Consider the following 17,474-nt stretch of genomic DNA (forward strand, 5'->3'; position numbering starts at 1 on the left):
TTACAATAGTACAATTTGTAGACAAATAAACAAATAACATAAAAATTATTAATAAAACATTAAATCTAAAAGATAAAAATAATATATTTTGAAACATAACTTATAAAACACAACATATAAAATGTAAAAAATAAATAAATAAAATATACATATGTTAAAACATTACATTTTGTTAATTATTTTTTATAATATTTATTTTACATTTTTTTTTAATTATTTTGTTATTTATTACATTCTACATTTTTAAATTCAATTAACATAAAAATCTAAGTGGATTATAAGACATTTGATGAATTAATTTAATACAAAATTAAAAAATAAAATATGTAAAATTTAATACAAATTTTTCAGCTATGTGTATCAAAGAACAAAGAAATGAAAAAAATACTAATCAGAGGAAGGGATGGCGAGGGGGTAATCGCGGAATAAGACGGCGGGAGAACCGCGTGCATCTTGTAAAATGAAGGATGATGACCTCCCCTATATCATGCAGAACATCTGCTAAATAGACGACACGCCGGTTGCCACGAGTGTAGTTGTCCTCAGTCTTGCGATGCATGCGAATCGGGATTAAGATCTATCTATACTTTCTCCGTTCTCCAGGGAGTTCTTCCACCCCTATCGGATAGAGAAACTTCATGATGAGCCGGCGGGCTTTAGAGCTGATCACAGGACTTCTTGTGGTCCAGCTGCTACTGCTCTTGCCGGATCACGTAAACGCTGTGAAGACTCGGTTGAGGAAACAAAGATCCAAGCCACAGGACCATCAGGCTCAGCAGCCTGGTAGCGATTATGACTATAATGAGTATTACGATCATTACGACGAATACGACGAAAAGAATGGTGAGTACTCTAAAAAATTAGACTATACAATAAATAAATAAAATTAAAAAGACAAAGAAATTATTAATTTAACAATAACTTCATTTTTTACTAAATTTATTTCTTTGATTACAATTCAACATCTTCATCTGTATTTATCACACGTATGTGTTAGACAACATATTTAAAAATATCCTTTTTGCTACGTATGCATCGAAAATGATCCTTTTCTCACCTGTCAATTCACACTCAAGAATCAACATTTGATGCACAGATAAAGAAAAATATTGCGACACGTGCAGATCGGCTATGGCCCACACGTGCGGATGAACGAACTTACGGCAATTAACCGACTTACCGTAGTTGTTGCATAAATAACTATTTTTTAAATCATGAATAGTATTATTATTATTAGTATTATTATTAGTATTATTATGAAAATAAAATAGCAAAATAATAACAAATTCTAATTCTTACTCAATATACGTAAAATATATTACATAAAACATATATATTCAGGCAATATCAGTAAAATTTTGGTTCAATTTCTATGATTTAAATACTAAATTAAAGACACGATTAGCAGTGTTTTAAACAAATAAAATCTTTTTCTCAAATTTGAGTTAAGTTTAAAAAAATTCTAATTCTTTTAACATCTTTTAAAATTTTCTATCATTTTTTGTTGTAGTTACTTTACTTAATAGCGTAACTTTATTTGTAAAATAAGAATGTAAATAGAAAAAAAAGATATAAATGGAGAATTGTTCGACAATAGTCTCAAAACGGAAAGTCGTACCGGATGTCATGCGTCACAGATCAATCTGATTAAGGCACCATATAAATTCATTAATCTCTCCTTTTAATCAGAGCAATCTAATCAATACCATTAATTTCAATTTATTAATTGCGAATGCAGTTAATACGACTCATAAGAGCTTCCGCTTCCGTTGTCTTACAGATATTAAAGATATCTCGAACTTGTGTTAAAGTGTGATTATCATTAATAAGTTTTCAATAATAATAGTAGCTTCTAATTTTTTGTTTAATAAAAATGTTATTTTGTCTAGAGACGGCGACAACGTCACCACCATCAGGTATCACTCGATTTTCGGGTAAACATATACGAAAGTTTTACATTAGTATAAATGACTTAAATTATTTTAAAGTTATTTTAAATAGTTATTATAAGTAGAAAGCAAATTATTATATTGTAGTAATTATTATGAAATAATTATTATTAAGAAATAATATATAATTATTCAATGTAGGGCGACCCGAAATACCAGCAGAAACATTCTTGAGACGAGGAACACCTACAGATCTACCGACTCCAACCACAACTCAATTTTATAATCATGGTATGTGTTCAGTTAAAAAAATTTTTTTTTAATACTAAAAAAAAAAAAAGAAAAAGTTAATGAATAGAATAATGCTTTAATTCTCGTTCTTTGAGTTTTAATTGTTTAATTATTTCTATAGAAGAGACTAGTCCTACATCCGAACAGGATCATTCAGTAAGTACAAACTGTTTAATAATTAAATACTTAAAGAAATAGGATTTTCTATAAGATACCGTAAAGGATAGTAATTGTTAGTTTTTTTATTCAGGTTTCACCTACGGAGATTTTACCGGGTGAGAGTAACATATATAGTTCTGTGGCTCTACCAGGACTACGAGTGAGTAATTATTCCTAAATTTATAGTTATAATTCTTTTTACAAATATTTGTACAAAAATTTATAAAAAGTAACGTTTACAAATTAGGGTGTACCTGGTCGACCCGGAGATGCTGGCCGCCCCGGTGATACAGGATTTCCTGGACAACCCGGTATTCCTGGAACTCCGGGGCCACCTGGACCACCAGGTCCTGTACCTGATGTAAGAAATCTATTATTTAAAACTAATTTTATTTTGTTACATAACATCTATTTATATATTATTTCTAAAAAATAACTGGAGAACGTAGTTTATTGAAATAGGAAAAGTAATAGAAATATTGTATTTATTTATAGAATGTATCTATAAAAAATATTAAGTTTAAAATAATAAAGAAAGAACATTTTGTGTAGTTAATATAAATTTGTATTTTAATAAATATTTCTATTTATCTATATTTCAATTTTCTCTTATAAAATAATTATATGCGTGAGTAATTTATTAATAATCTTTATTTAATATGTTTTAAATAGTTTTTTATTAATATATGTATATAATAATTTATTAATGTATCTTTAAATATTTGTAATAATAGGTATCTCTATATTATCAACAATTGGCTCTGGCTCAAGCAAATGAAGATAAGGGTCCGACAGGTGCAGCAGCATCATTGTATCCAGAGGCTTACTTTCAGGCGCAAGTAGGCCCAATGGGTCCTCGAGGTCCTCCAGGTAAACAATTCTTTTAATAATTTTGTTTAACTTTATCTAAATAATGTTTAATTTGTTAAAAATAATAATTGTTTAAAAAATTTTATTTAATTATATTTAGTACTGTCAGATCATAAGATGTGGATCATATAGTATATGTGTGCCTAACATAATTTATCTAAAATTATTCTAAAGTATTATTTAATTCTGAGAATCGGAGTGTTTTAACAAAGTAATTTATGAACGGTCTTGGTTTCGTAGGATTTTCAGAATAGCTAAATTTAGATTTAGCTTTACAATTCTAAAATTTAAAATCAAATATGGCGGACTACATTTTAAAAAACCTGACTATCTTAAAATTTGATTTTAGGAAACTATTAGAATTGCTCAATTTAAATGTAATTTAAAAATGTCAAATTTAAAAAAGTAGTAATTTAAAAAAGTAGTAATTTAAAAAAGTAGTAATTTTCAAAGGAAGAACTTGATATCAGGATTTATAACCAAAGTTTCAAACGCACTTATAGGCGTCTGTTCCACTCGTCAGCAAAAGATTCAAATAAAGCAAAAGTAAAAACTTGATTTTGTTTAGCAATATAAAAAAACTTTCTAAAACCAAGTTTATGATAATCAAATTATTTTTCTAAATTTTATCTGTAATATTAAATCCACGATTTTGAATTTTTTGCTTTTGTTCTCAAATTCGACTAAAGCATTATCGAATTATCTTATAAATTGTTTTATAAAAATCAAGCTAGCAGTTTACAAAATAAGAGGATGTGACCAAATAGACAGGCTTCTTCAAAGCATTAAAAAATATTAATATTTCCAATGAATTTAGGTGCGCCTGGTGCTCCTGGTCCTCAAGGTTTCCAAGGTACACGAGGTGAAACTGGTGAACTGGGTCCTCCAGGTCCTCCTGGCATGCCAGGACCTAGAGGCTTACCAGGATTGCCTGGAAAAGATGTAAGTGTTATTAGACTTTGAATAAATTTTTCTTAAAACATTATTTTTCAAAATTGTAGCTACATACAATTGGCTAATTTAAACATGTTTTGTCAATGTTTGATGAAGTTTGGAGCGTTCAAATACACGATAGAAATGAATAAATTTAAAATATAAGCAACAAGAGTAAAATTAATTATTAAATTTGTTATTGTTACTAAAAAAAGATATAACTACTATTACAGTTATCAAAAAAAGGAACAGCGTTACTTTGCAATTTTGAAAATTATATTATGTGTCATATAATATATTTTTAGATAAAATTTACATTTTATTACTAACAGGGTGTCAATGGAGAAGATGGTGAAGCCGGCCAACCGGGATCACCTGGTCCTCCAGGACCACGTGGTCTTCCAGGAATACCTGGGCTTCCAGGGATAAAAGGCCATCATGGATTTCCCGGTCTAGATGGTAGCAAAGGTGAACAAGGAGCTTCTGGTGAAAAAGGATCTATTGGGTCGCCTGGACCTATGGGTCCAGTAGGACCTATGGTATCTAAATAACATTATTAAAATAAAGAAAAATAAACAAATAGTTAAATTAACAAATAATAAATAAAACTGTATATATAGAATATATATCGAGATATCAAAATTTTGTTTTTACTATAGGTATGGTATTGAAGAGAACACATTTTAATAAATATACAACCTTGTTAAGACAGGATTTTGATATTTGGCATGGTTTTTAAGAAAATTCAAGAGAGCGTTGATTAAAATGGAATACCTTGTACACACACACACACACACACACACACACACACACACACACACACACACACACACACACACACACACACACACACACACACACACACACACAAGAGGTATTTATGAAAACAAATTTATATTTTATGTATACTAGAACATTACAAGCGCGCGCTGCGCGCGCGCTATTTGACTTTTTGCTTTAAAAATAATAATAATTGCAATTTGATTTTCTCTATCTTTTATTTACATTAATCAAACGTCTTCTGCAATTTTAAATAAAAAAATGTAAAGTTTAATTATACATACATACATACCTACATACCTACCTACATACATACATACCAACATACATACCTACTTGCATACTTACTGCTATCTAGCTACCTAGCTACCTAGCTATCTAGCTACATATTTATCTAGCTACGTTCGCTCGTTTGTTCCCTTCCTTGCACCCTTTTTCACTCACTCACACATTCAGTCACTCACTGGCTCACTCCTCGCTCACTCCTCGCTCACTCGCTCACTCCTCGCTCACTCTTCGCTCACTCGCCAGCTCGCTCACGCGCTCACTCCTCGCTCACTCCTCGCTCACTCCCGACTTACTCCCGGCTCACTCCTGGCTCACTCCTCGCTCACTCCCGGCTCACTCCCGGCTCACTCCCGGCTCACTCCCGGCTTACTCCCGGTTCACTCCCGGCTCACTCCTCGCTCATTCCTCGCTCACTCCCGGCTTACTCCCGGCTCACTCCTGGCTCACTCCCGGCTCACTCCTTGCTCACTCCCGGCTCACTCCCGGCTCACTCCCGGCTCACTCCCGGCTCACTCCCGGTTCACTCCCGGTTCACTCCCGGCTCACTCTTCGCTCACTCCCGGCTCACTCCTCGCTCACTCCTCGCTCACTCCTCGCTCACTCACTCACTCACTCGCTCACTTCTGGTTCACTTCTGGTTCACTCCTGGCTCACTCCCGGCTCACTCCCGGCTCACTCCCGGCTTACTCCCGGTTCACTCCCGGCTCACTCCTCGCTCACTTCTCGCTCACTCACTCGCTCACTTCTGGTTCACTCCTGGCTCACTTCCGGCTCACTCCCGGCTCACTCCCGGCTCACTCCTCGCTCACTCTCGGCTCACTCTTCGCTCACTCACTCGCTCACTCCTGGTTCACTCCTGGCTCACTCCCGGCTCACTCCCGGCTCACTCCCGGCTCACTCCCGGCTCACTCCCGGCTCACTCCTCGCTCACTCCTCGCTCACTCCTTGCTCACTCCTCGCTCACTCACTCACTCACTCCTGGCTCACTCCTGACTCACTCCCGGCTCACTCCTCGCTCACTCCCGGCTCACTCCCGGCTCACTCCTCGCTCACTCTCGGCTTACTCCCGGCTCACTCCTCGCTCACTCCTCGCTCACTCCTCGCTCACTCACTCACTCACTCCTGGCTCACTCCTGGCTCATTCCCGGCTCACTCCTCGCTCACTCCCGGCTCACTCCCGGCTCACTCCTCGCTCACTCCCGGCTTACTCCCGGCTCACTCCTGGCTCACTCCCGGTTCACTCCTGGCTCACTCCTCGCTCAATCCCGGCTCACTCCCGGCTCACTCCTCGCTCACTCCTCACTCATTCACTCACTCACTCACTCACTTACTCCTCACTCACTCCTCACTTCTTACTCACTCCTCACTCACTCCTTACTCACTCCTCACTCACTCCTCACTCACTCCTCACTCACTCACTCACTCACTTACTCACTTACTCACTTACTCACTCACTCACTCACTCACTCACTCACTCACTCACTCACTCACTCACTCACTCACTCACTCACTCACTCACTCACTCACTCACTCACTCACTCACTCACTCACTCACTCACTCACTCACTCACTCACTCACTCACTCACTCACTCACTCACTCATTCACTCACTCACGCACGCACCCCATCCAAGTCGCTAACCCATGTGCACACTGCAAACGAAGTAAATTTCACATGTGTTTGCAGGTTTTCAATACAATGTCTGGTAATGGAATTAACACTTACTCATTTTACAAGTACACCCATAAAAAAAGTAAACAAAGACATTGCTTCGCTGTGGTCACACACAAACACACACACACACATATTTAAATTTTTGTTTACAAATTATGGATTTCTTACTTACCGACATTTAAAAAAATTTTTTTTAAGTCGCCAAAAGTCCTTGCATGTTTTTTTTCACTAAATGAAATTTCCAAAATTTGAACTAAATTGGAGATTGGTCTGTTTCGGAAGCTAAATTATTTGTACATATTTTTTTGTCTGAGTTTGTCAGGTATTAAAAAAATTATGATAAACATTTATAAAAATATTTAAAATAAATATTTATACCATTATTATCAAAAAATATAAAAAATATTTCAAGTTTATGTACCACTAGACACCACAGACGCGTGCTTCGCGCGCGCTACTTAACTTTTTATTTTTTACCTTTTAAAAATAAATTACAACAATAAATGTATAGATAATATTTATACAAATTTGACAGCTGTCAAAATTCAATTGCAATGACAGCTACTCTTGCAACACGAAGTAAGCGCAGCGAGAGAACCAATTGGCATCGCGGAAAAGCGACAACAATGATCCTATCCTATAAAAAACTATAAAATGTTTTTCTATAACAAATATTGGTTATGACATAGGGTCCAGCAGGACCTCGCGGTGAAAGAGGTAGAGAAGGCCCATCAGGCCCTCCCGGATTGAGAGGTCTCGACGGAATTGCCGGTTCGCCTGGGCAACCTGTAAGTAAATTGTTATTCGATTTACACATAATTTGAAGATTAAGATATATCTCAAAGATTTTTTAGTAATTATTCTCAATTCTTTTTAGATGTTTGTTTATCAATAAATATATATTTATCTAAATATGTATAATTTTTATATATATTTAAACTTAATATCGCTTCCAGGGTGCTGTAGGAAAACCTGGCGCACCAGGCTTTCCGGGCAATCCTGGAGCCAAAGGTGATCAAGGATCACCAGGACCGACAGGAAGTCAGGGTTTACAAGGTCCACGAGGTAAGATACTTTAATTATTATTTAAACAAAAACAACATTTTTAAAAAATATATTTATAATTAAAAAATTTTATATAATATAATATATTTATTAATATTCTCTTTAAAAAAATAGTTGTATTTATTTTTTAAATTTTTTAAATTAATATTTTATAACAGGCGAAAGTGGTCGTCCAGGACAACCTGGTGAAACTGGCCCACAAGGTCTGCAAGGCAAAGACGGAATTCCTGGTGATAAAGGAGCTACTGGAGCGACAGGACTCGTTGGTGTACCTGGGTTTCCAGGTGTTCGAGGTCAACCCGGAACACCGGGTAATCCTGGCATTCCTGGCGCTAAAGGAGCACCCGTATGCATAATTAATACATCGCTTTATCCGAAAATATAGAAGTTATTTAATTTATATAAAATTTTGGCGATATTCTTGTAGGGCCTTTCAGGTGATAGAGGTTTTAAAGGGGATCCTGGAGTGAAAGGTGATCCTGGAACGCCTGGTCCTCGTGGGCTTCCGGGACCTTCTGGGAATGAAGGTAAAAGAGGTAAGAGAGGTATGCGTGGACCACCTGGCGCTACGGGACCTCCTGGAGAACGTGGCACACCTGGATCACGTGGTCTTCCTGGCTTAGATGGTCTTGCTGGATCTAAAGGTAAATTTCTTGTATTATAAAATTGAAGTTACATATTTTAAAACTTTGTATGTAAATATGATAAATTTTGCAATTCTTAGAATAATAACTTTCTAAGCTTTCTTAAGTTATATTAAACATCTATTATTTATTATTTTTAAAATGTGCAATAGATATAATTATGAGTAACGAAAAGTAATAAAAATTAAATAACTGTTAGGACAACCTGGTGATCGTGGTTCTACGGGACCTGTTGGACCGAAAGGCACTACTGGAGATCCTGGACGACCTGGATCGACAGGATTACAAGTAAATAATAATGTTTTAATATAAATATTTAACATACATGTTTCGTAAAAATATTATATTATAATGTATTATAATTAATGTATAATTATTGAATGAAAAATTTAGGGTACACGTGGTTTAATGGGTAGACCTGGAGTTCCCGGGAAACCAGGTAATCCTGGGGAACGTGGAATTCAAGGTGCAGATGGAAAACCTGGAGAACAGGGACCACCTGGGTCGCAGGGTTTACCAGGACCATTAGGATTACCAGGGGAAAGAGGATATCCTGTAATTAATTATTAATTTTCAATAATGGGTACATATTCATAAATAAAGGACAATTTACATAATGTAAAAATCGTAAATAACTCAAGAAATAAGCTTTTTACGGAAAAATAAAACTGTAGTTTTGGGAGAAATAAACTGGTATAACATATGTTTGAATTCCGAATGATATTTCAAGATTATAACAAGATTAATTTGCATTTTTTAATTATAATATCTATCTTCTTTTGCAAATTCTTAAAGTTGAGTTTACGGCATTTTCAAAACGTTAGTTTGAATTATTTATTTTAATGATATCATTATTTATTTATAAACCTTTTTATTTTTATAATTGGATAATTGTAAGATTTTTTTAAATATGAAGATTAACGATAAAATGTGTCAGATGTAACATAATAAATTTTACATTAATTATTTAATAGATTAACCATAAGAAAATATTTTTGTATAGATTACAAACATGAGGTATGTTTATTATAGTATACAAGTATTAATACTGTATTATTTTTTATTTCTTCATATCTATTTAAATTTTTATTATATTAGGGAGAACGCGGAAAAGATGGTGAACCTGGAAATCCAGGCTCTCCTGGTCCAAGAGGAGATGTTGGTAAAGAAGGACTTCCTGGAGTGCAAGGTCCACCAGGTCCACCAGGAAATGACGGCGCGCGAGGTCTTCAGGGATCTATCGGTCCTAGAGGTTTTCAAGTACGCAACGTAGAAACATAATATATTACTCATAATATATTACTCATAAACATAATATATTTCTCAGAATGTGGGAGATAAAGTAGTGTAATTTATCATACAAGTAAAACATATGCTTGTACACAGGGTCTTCCAGGTGCGGCTGGAAATCCGGGTGTTCCTGGCAAAGATGGAGAAGCGGGAGTACAAGGACCTCCGGGTCCGCCAGGATTAGTCGGTAACAGAGGCGAGCGAGGACTTCCGGGAGAAAGAGGACTCGTAGGACCTCCAGGACCTATGGGTCCCAGAGGAGAAACCGGAACACCGGGCGCTGATGGCCTCCTTGTACGTTTTTATTATTTATTTATTTAATATATTTGTGATTACATATGGAACGTAAAAAACAAAAAATCAAGTTTATAATTGAACGTTTTATTTCTTAATCATAATAAATTTTACAATATTTTTTTATATTTTTATTCTTTAAAATTTTGTTAAATATAAATAAAATAAATATTTAAATTTAGTAATTTTTATAGCAGATTTATGAATTACTTATTTAATTTATCGATTTCAAATGCCTTATATGATTGCGTATGATCCCAGAAAAAGATGTAACTATTATACATATACGTAAATAATAGTTTTACATCTTTGTTATACGGTAATTGTATTCGTCTGTTGGGATAGATCTGTATTACAATAAGAAATATGAAGTTTATTTATAATCATAGATATATTTATACATTCTTTTAGGGTTTACCAGGACTTAAAGGAGATAAAGGAAGTTTTGGCTCACCGGGATTACTAGGACTTCCTGGTGCGAGAGGATTACCTGGAGAACCTGGTCAAAAAGGAGAAAGAGGCATATCTGGATCAATCGGTCCTGAAGGACCACCCGGTAATACATTTTATGTTATTTATATTTTTTAGGTAAATTTTTAACTTAGAAAAAAAAAGAATAAATTAAAGTATGAAAAATAATGTGTTTAAAAATAATTAGTTGCAGTTAAAAAATAACTTTTTAAAATTAAGTTAAGCTAAAAGTCATTAAATTTATTATTTAACTATTATTAACGTTTTAACAAAGCAGTTTTGCATATATTTAAATAAATAATATTTAAATTAATTTGTAAAATATAAATGTATTATATATATACATATATTTTAATATTATATGTATATATATAATATTATGTATATCCATATAATATATTGTTAAAACTAATTTTTATTTAAAAATATCAATATGTATTTTATTTATTTAAATATTATAGGACATATTGGAGAACGTGGTCCACAAGGAGAAGTTGGACCTCCTGGTCCTCCTGGAGAACCAGCAGAACGAGGTGATCCAGGTCCTCCTGGGCCTATTGGTGAGACTGGAGCTTCCGGTAATCCGGGAGAAAGAGGACCTCTTGGATTGCAAGGCTCGCAAGGTTTTCCAGGTCCACAAGGATTAATTGGACTTCCTGGTTTGAAAGGCGATCGCGGATATCCAGGGTTAAAAGGAGAACAAGGAAATTCGGGACTACCTGGTAATAAACAAATTATTCTAATTATTATAACTGTTATAATAAATAATAACTGATATAATTATATTTAATATTACATATTACGTGCTGATGTATAATAGAATTATTTTTATGTGTATACAAAACAATAAATTACATTGATTAATAGGCACTCGCGGCGAGGTCGGACCACCTGGACCTATTGGACTTACCGGTGCTAAGGGACTTAGAGGTGAATCTGGTGCACGAGGCGAACCCGGTTTAATGGGACCACCTGGTATCACGGGACATATTGGACCATCGGTAAGTCGTTAATCTTCTTTATAAATCGTATTAAATCTTTGTGAATAAGATGCCAATAGTATTGCGTTTAACTAACTCGAAATTATTTAGGTAGATAATTATCTAGATAATTTTATATAAGTAACAGCAAATACTGTCGATAGTATCCCAATAGTATGTCATATGCTTTAAAATAAACAGAACATCAAAAACTGAAGAATAAAATATTGAACTAAAATTGTTACAGGGTCCACCAGGAAACATGGGACCACCTGGTGCTCCTGGCTTGCCTGGTGTCAAAGGCGACGCAGGCGATACCGGACGTCCTGGAAATCCTGGTTCAATCGGTAACCCTGGTCCATCTGGAATAGATGGAATTAAAGGTGAAAATGGCTCCCCAGGCTCTCAAGGCCCGATGGGTCCTCAAGGACCTCCAGGTTTACCTGGTGAGAGAGGTTTATCAGGATTACCTGGTTCTCCTGGCCCTATAGGAAATAGAGGATTACGTGGAGCACCTGTAAGTAAGAATTCGATACATACAGATTCTCGCAAACGACGTCTCACGTAATAGAGACAGCGATAGTGCTGCATGTACACTTGGCGCGAGCCATCTACCGTGCCTCTTGATATATAATTATATTTTAACACTTTCGTATAATTCCTTTATATTTTTCTTTTATATTTTTATTATATTATATTATATTGTATACAAAAAATATATTACAGGATGTCTCATTTAAAAAATATACTTAAACATTTAAAAAAACCACGCGTTTTAAAAGAAAAAATTTCAAACAAATGTATAATCTGTGAAGGACAAAAATATAAGTAAAATTAAGTTTTAAAAAAATCAAATTTTTTTAAGTTTATTAAGTCATTTTTTAAAAATCGTCGTTATTTTTAACATTTAAATATATAATATTTTTAAAAATAGAGTACCTTCTCTCTGTGTCTAAATATTATGTATATAGTGTGTATAATTACTAAAAATTTTTTGTTGTTTATAGTTTAATACAAAATTATTTATTTCTATTACAGGGTGAGATAGGACCTGCTGGAAAACCAGGCGCGGAAGGTCCCCCAGGACCCCCTGGATTAATAGGCCCTCTCGGTCCTCCTGGTCACGTGGGAGAAGCAGGACCAGAAGGACCAGTTGGAAAACCAGGACCACCGGGCATAGGAGGCCGACCAGGCGACAAGGGACCACCTGGAGCTCCTGGTGCTGCAGGACCATCAGGTCCTCCTGGATTACCAGTGCGTTATAATTTCTATTTTCTTTCTTTCTGTATAAAGCAATATTATATCAAAAATAATATTGAAGAATTAACTTTATCTTATTTTTCAGTAAACAATAGGTATTTTTGTGAAAGACTTTTTACATTAAAAAAAGATATGCTTTTCAAAAAATTTAATTATTTTCCTTCCTTCAAATCCTTAAAAATTTACGACAAAAGGCTAAAATGGTAATTTAAAAGTTTTTAGCATCAACAGCAAATTTTTTCAAAACTTTATGTCACAAAAGTATTAATTTTTAGTTTTAAAATGTATTTAAATTTGTTTCAGTATAATTTTTTATTTTTGAAATATAATATAGTAGTTTGAAATAGCTCTTTTTCCATTTAATGTGTGTTCAAATTTGATTTTTTGCATCATAAGTAAGAATAATAATTTTTGATGTATTTTTGCTGAAACGTTTTTGGTCCCTTTGACTTTTTATCTTAAAATCTATGAGTAATGGAATTATTTACCTTGTATTTTTTTTATATTGCTAAAATACATAAAAATCAATCTTTCGAAACAGAAACTTTGTTCCTTAATGTGTAATTTACTTACTCCTCTTTTAATAGGGGCTACTTGGACCTACTGGAGCTACCGGGCCCATTGGAGAACGTGGCCCGAAAGGTGAAACGGGCCCGCAAGGTGTGGAAGGTCCACAGGTAATGCGCTTTTAATTAAATTAATATACTAACTCTAATTATTATAAATTAATATAATAACTCTAATATAATAAAAAATATAATAAAAAAATTAATATAATAACTTTAATAACTTCAAAATTATTTAAAATTAATAATGAAATTAAAGATGAATGAAATTGAATTAATTTTTAGACTACTTAAAAAAAAGAAACATTTCTTGATGAATGAGATAATTAACTTATATGTAAATTTAATCTTACACGCACATATACATGTTGTAATTTTTAGGGACTACGAGGAAAACCTGGTCCGGCAGGTCTTGAAGGAATAAAGGGGGATCGCGGAGAGGAAGGACAGAAAGGGGCTAAGGGACATCGGGGATTTACTGGTTTACAAGGATTACCCGGCACTCCTGGTCTAGCAGGAGAAAGGGGTATACCTGGTTTGCCAGGACCGCCCGGTAAAGATGGAGAACCAGGTATTAGAGGTAATCCTGGACGGGAAGGTAATCCAGGACCTATTGGACCTCCGGGAAATCCCGGAGCAAGAGGTCCATCTGGGGAAGAAGGTCGTCATGGATTACCAGGACCTCCAGGACTTCCTGGACCACCTGGTCCTCCTGGGGATGGGTTTGGTTACGATGCTGCGTCTCTAGTAGCATTTTTAGGTATGCTTCAATTAATTCGAATTAGTGTATTTGTAGATGTAATTTCTAATTAATTCATATCACGTAGAAAACTTCTAAAAGATCGTCTTAATACTTTTATAGATAAAGGTATTTTTTAAAATTAGGTATTTTTTGTTGCTTAAATTTTTTTAATACATTAGAAATAATTAAACTTAATAATATTTAATAAATTATAGATTTTATTGTAATATTTAAAAATACTATATTTATTTAAATATTATATTTATTGTGCAGGACAAGGCCAAACTAAAGGACCAGATCCGCTTAATGATGAACCACCAAGAATATTTAGCAAAGATATTACTGAAAAAGAACGAAGAGAGTTACTTTTAAAAGCGTATGAAAATCTAAAATCATCGTTCCAAAAAATGATGAAGCCGGATGGTGAAAAAAATTCGCCCGCTAAAACGTGTCGAGATCTATTTGTTGCCTACCCAGACAAATTATCTGGTGAATCTCAAAAATCCTATTTTAAAACACTACTAGTGCACTTTCTCTATTTTTTAATAATAATTTTCAAATTTTATTTTTCTTAAAATAAAGTTTTAATTAAATATAAAAAACTATAAAAATATTAAATGTATAAAATTAAGCTTATTCTTTAAAAAAATCTAAGTTAAAAAAGTTTTCAAAAAGTAGACATTAATAATGAGAATAATATGCTATATTAATGCACTTAGCATTTGAACATTTGAATAATTTAAGTTTATGTTATTATTAGGCGAATACTGGATTGATCCAAACGAAGGAGATATTCGAGACGCAATCTTGGTGTATTGCGATGCTGAAAAACGAGCAACTTGTATTTTACCAAATCCATCGCGTTCACCAGATATCACTCACATCACTGATCAACAAGAAACCTGGCTGAGCGAAATAGACAACGGCATAAAGGTTGTATTACATTCTACTTTCTCCAATTTAAGTAATCGTCGCGACAAAAAGTATAATGCGCCTTATTCGAAAAACGTTTATGTGTAAAACAAATTTCATTATTACATTCAGATTACATACAAGGCGGACAGTAATCAAATTGGTTTCTTGCAATTGCTCTCGAAACATTCGAAACAGAATATTACGTATCATTGCAAAAATAGTGTGGCCTACTTCGATTATGAAAGAAAAACGTACAGAAAAGGCTTGAAACTTTTGGCTTGGAATGATGTTGAATTGACACCACGAAGCAATCAACGTCTCAGATATGAGATGATAACGGATGAATGCAGGGTAAGTAGTTTCAAACAATTTTAATTATTTTGTTTATGTTTTTGGTCGTTATTCTATCATTTTTACTTTTAAAACATGTAATGTTTGTAAAACGTAAAATTTATAATTATCTTAAATTTTTACACTTTGCATTTTAGTGATTCTTTATTTTTATTAATAATTAAATTTGTTTATTAATAATAATGAGATAAAATCGATTAAAATCACAATAGAACATAATTGTTTTAATTTGAAGATATTTAAATATATATAAGAAACAAATATTTAAATGTACATAAGAAACACATAGATATATAGAGATATAACATATTTTTTTTAGCTTTAGGCATGTTTATACTCTACAATTTATTTTTATATTCATTAATTCGCAGCTCCATCAAAACCATTGGGGTAAAACTATTATCTCATACGAAACGGACAAACCTGTAAGACTTCCTATCTTAGACGTGGCTTTACGAGATATTGGGAACCCAGATCAAAGTTTTTCTATTGAGATTGGTGCAGCTTGTTATGATTAAAACAAAATAGTAGTTCTATTTTTAAGAAGATTATTGTACATTAATTCTTTTTATCTGGCAATTAAATGTTACTTAACCGACTTTGTATATATCACTTTTTTATGCAACTTCTTCTCGATAGACACATTAAACAAATATTGTACAATAATAGTACGTGTCATAAAACTTTGGCAATAATTGCGTTAAGATGATACGTATCATCGTAATTACGATAGATGAGTTCCATTTATATCACTGTTCTTCGGTGCAACTATTTAGGAAAAATACAATGCATAAATAATTATACTAACGGATTCTATTCTAGCCTTACACACAGCCTGTCTAAATTTTGCCCTAATTGTAGCGTAATGCCCTTATAAAAATGTAATATGAGAAAGTCTTAAATTGACTCATAATTAACACTTATTTTAAATATTTAAAATACTCTCGTTAGTACTTTCAATACTCCAAAATAACTAAATAATTAAGTAATAATTACTGGCCAATTTAATACTGCTCAGTATTATATTTTTATAGTCCAAGAAAACTTAATGGAACGTAATAGGTACATACTATTATCTTTAACTGGAAAGAACAAAGTTTTTCAACTTTTTCATTTATTCTCTATTTTGTTTTTGTTATCTTTCTTCAAAATATAAACACTATAATATCAACTACTACCATTGTTGATTGTCTTAATATAATCGTAATATTATTTAATGTACATATTATATTTAATATATATATATATATATAATATTTAATTATATATATTATTAAAAAGTTGTATAATATAAAAATTTTTAATTAAAATATTGTGTATCTCAGGCTATGATCAACCTGATACTATAATACAAATGCTTCAAAGCATTCTTTGATTAGTCAAATCATAAAAATATTTGATTCATCAATTAAACGCTTCGAAGTGTTTGTGGCGTTGTTGTATATTGACAGCAGCCCAAATTGTATAATTTATATAATTTATAAAATATGCTTTTAATGCATTCGCAAGATAGGAAATGTAAAGGAGAACACGCGAAAAAATAAAACATTAATTTTTTATTAAAACCGCGTTATGGAGGTATCCCGTATGTGCTAACTACATTATCTGCTGAATAAGTTCCATAATTTGATCGTGGAATGGATTCCAACGCATATCTATAGCTACAGTTGGCGCATGCGTGGATGGAACTTTCCTTGGAATTAAACACACTGTCAGTGCCGTAGTGCTGTATCAACACAGTTTGACACCCGGTGAATAAACGAAACTCATACGATACGTACGTATTTACAATTGTGGTCGTACGAAATTTACGTGGTCGTACAAAATTTACAATTACTGCTGCGTCCCTGACGCTTCTTTTTGTTTGTATTACGGTGTTATGGCAAAAATATTTCCAAAACGTATTTGCTATTTACAACTTTATAGCTACCCATATTATTTTATAATAATATTTTCTTTAGCATTGTTAAAATAAACTGTAAAACGTATTTTTTTTCACGTCAATAGAAAAA

The 17,474-nt window shown here is 33.3% G+C and overlaps 1 protein-coding gene across 2 annotated transcripts; it reads left to right on the plus strand.

Moving 5' to 3' along the window:
* The first annotated feature begins 227 nt into the window (after positions 1-227).
* Positions 228-16,061, plus strand: LOC105837322 (collagen alpha-1(I) chain). 2 transcript variants are annotated; one of them, XM_012681988.3, is made up of 28 exons: positions 228-843; positions 1,890-1,934; positions 2,091-2,180; positions 2,302-2,336; positions 2,431-2,499; positions 2,587-2,700; positions 3,074-3,209; positions 4,027-4,151; positions 4,475-4,681; positions 7,574-7,672; positions 7,841-7,949; positions 8,108-8,295; positions 8,377-8,593; positions 8,793-8,881; positions 8,987-9,148; positions 9,692-9,853; positions 9,980-10,177; positions 10,589-10,733; positions 11,110-11,370; positions 11,516-11,649; positions 11,876-12,145; positions 12,667-12,882; positions 13,476-13,565; positions 13,836-14,214; positions 14,470-14,685; positions 14,957-15,129; positions 15,241-15,462; positions 15,834-16,061. In XM_012681988.3, exons 1-28 carry the CDS (start codon positions 639-641, stop codon positions 15,978-15,980), a joined length of 4,503 nt encoding a protein of 1,500 aa, XP_012537442.2. In that variant the 5' UTR covers positions 228-638; the 3' UTR covers positions 15,981-16,061. The 2 variants fall into 2 exon arrangements, with proteins under 2 accessions (XP_012537442.2, XP_012537443.2); XM_012681989.3 differs by having other exon boundaries at positions 1,890-1,916.
* The last annotated feature ends 1,413 nt before the right edge of the window (positions 16,062-17,474 follow it).

This window comes from Monomorium pharaonis, chromosome 2 (genome assembly GCF_013373865.1).
Source record: "Monomorium pharaonis isolate MP-MQ-018 chromosome 2, ASM1337386v2, whole genome shotgun sequence".
NCBI lineage: Eukaryota > Metazoa > Arthropoda > Insecta > Hymenoptera > Formicidae > Monomorium > Monomorium pharaonis.

Bases quoted from the DNA above. Each gene is read 5' to 3' on its own strand.
- LOC105837322 (XM_012681988.3), top strand. From the start codon at position 639: ATGATGAGCCGGCGGGCTTTAGAGCTGATCACAGGACTTCTTGTGGTC. The intron at 2,701-3,073 runs GTAAGAAATCTA...TTGTAATAATAG, and splicing joins CACCAGGTCCTGTACCTGAT to GTATCTCTATATTATCAACA. The intron at 4,152-4,474 runs GTAAGTGTTATT...TATTACTAACAG, and splicing joins CAGGATTGCCTGGAAAAGAT to GGTGTCAATGGAGAAGATGG.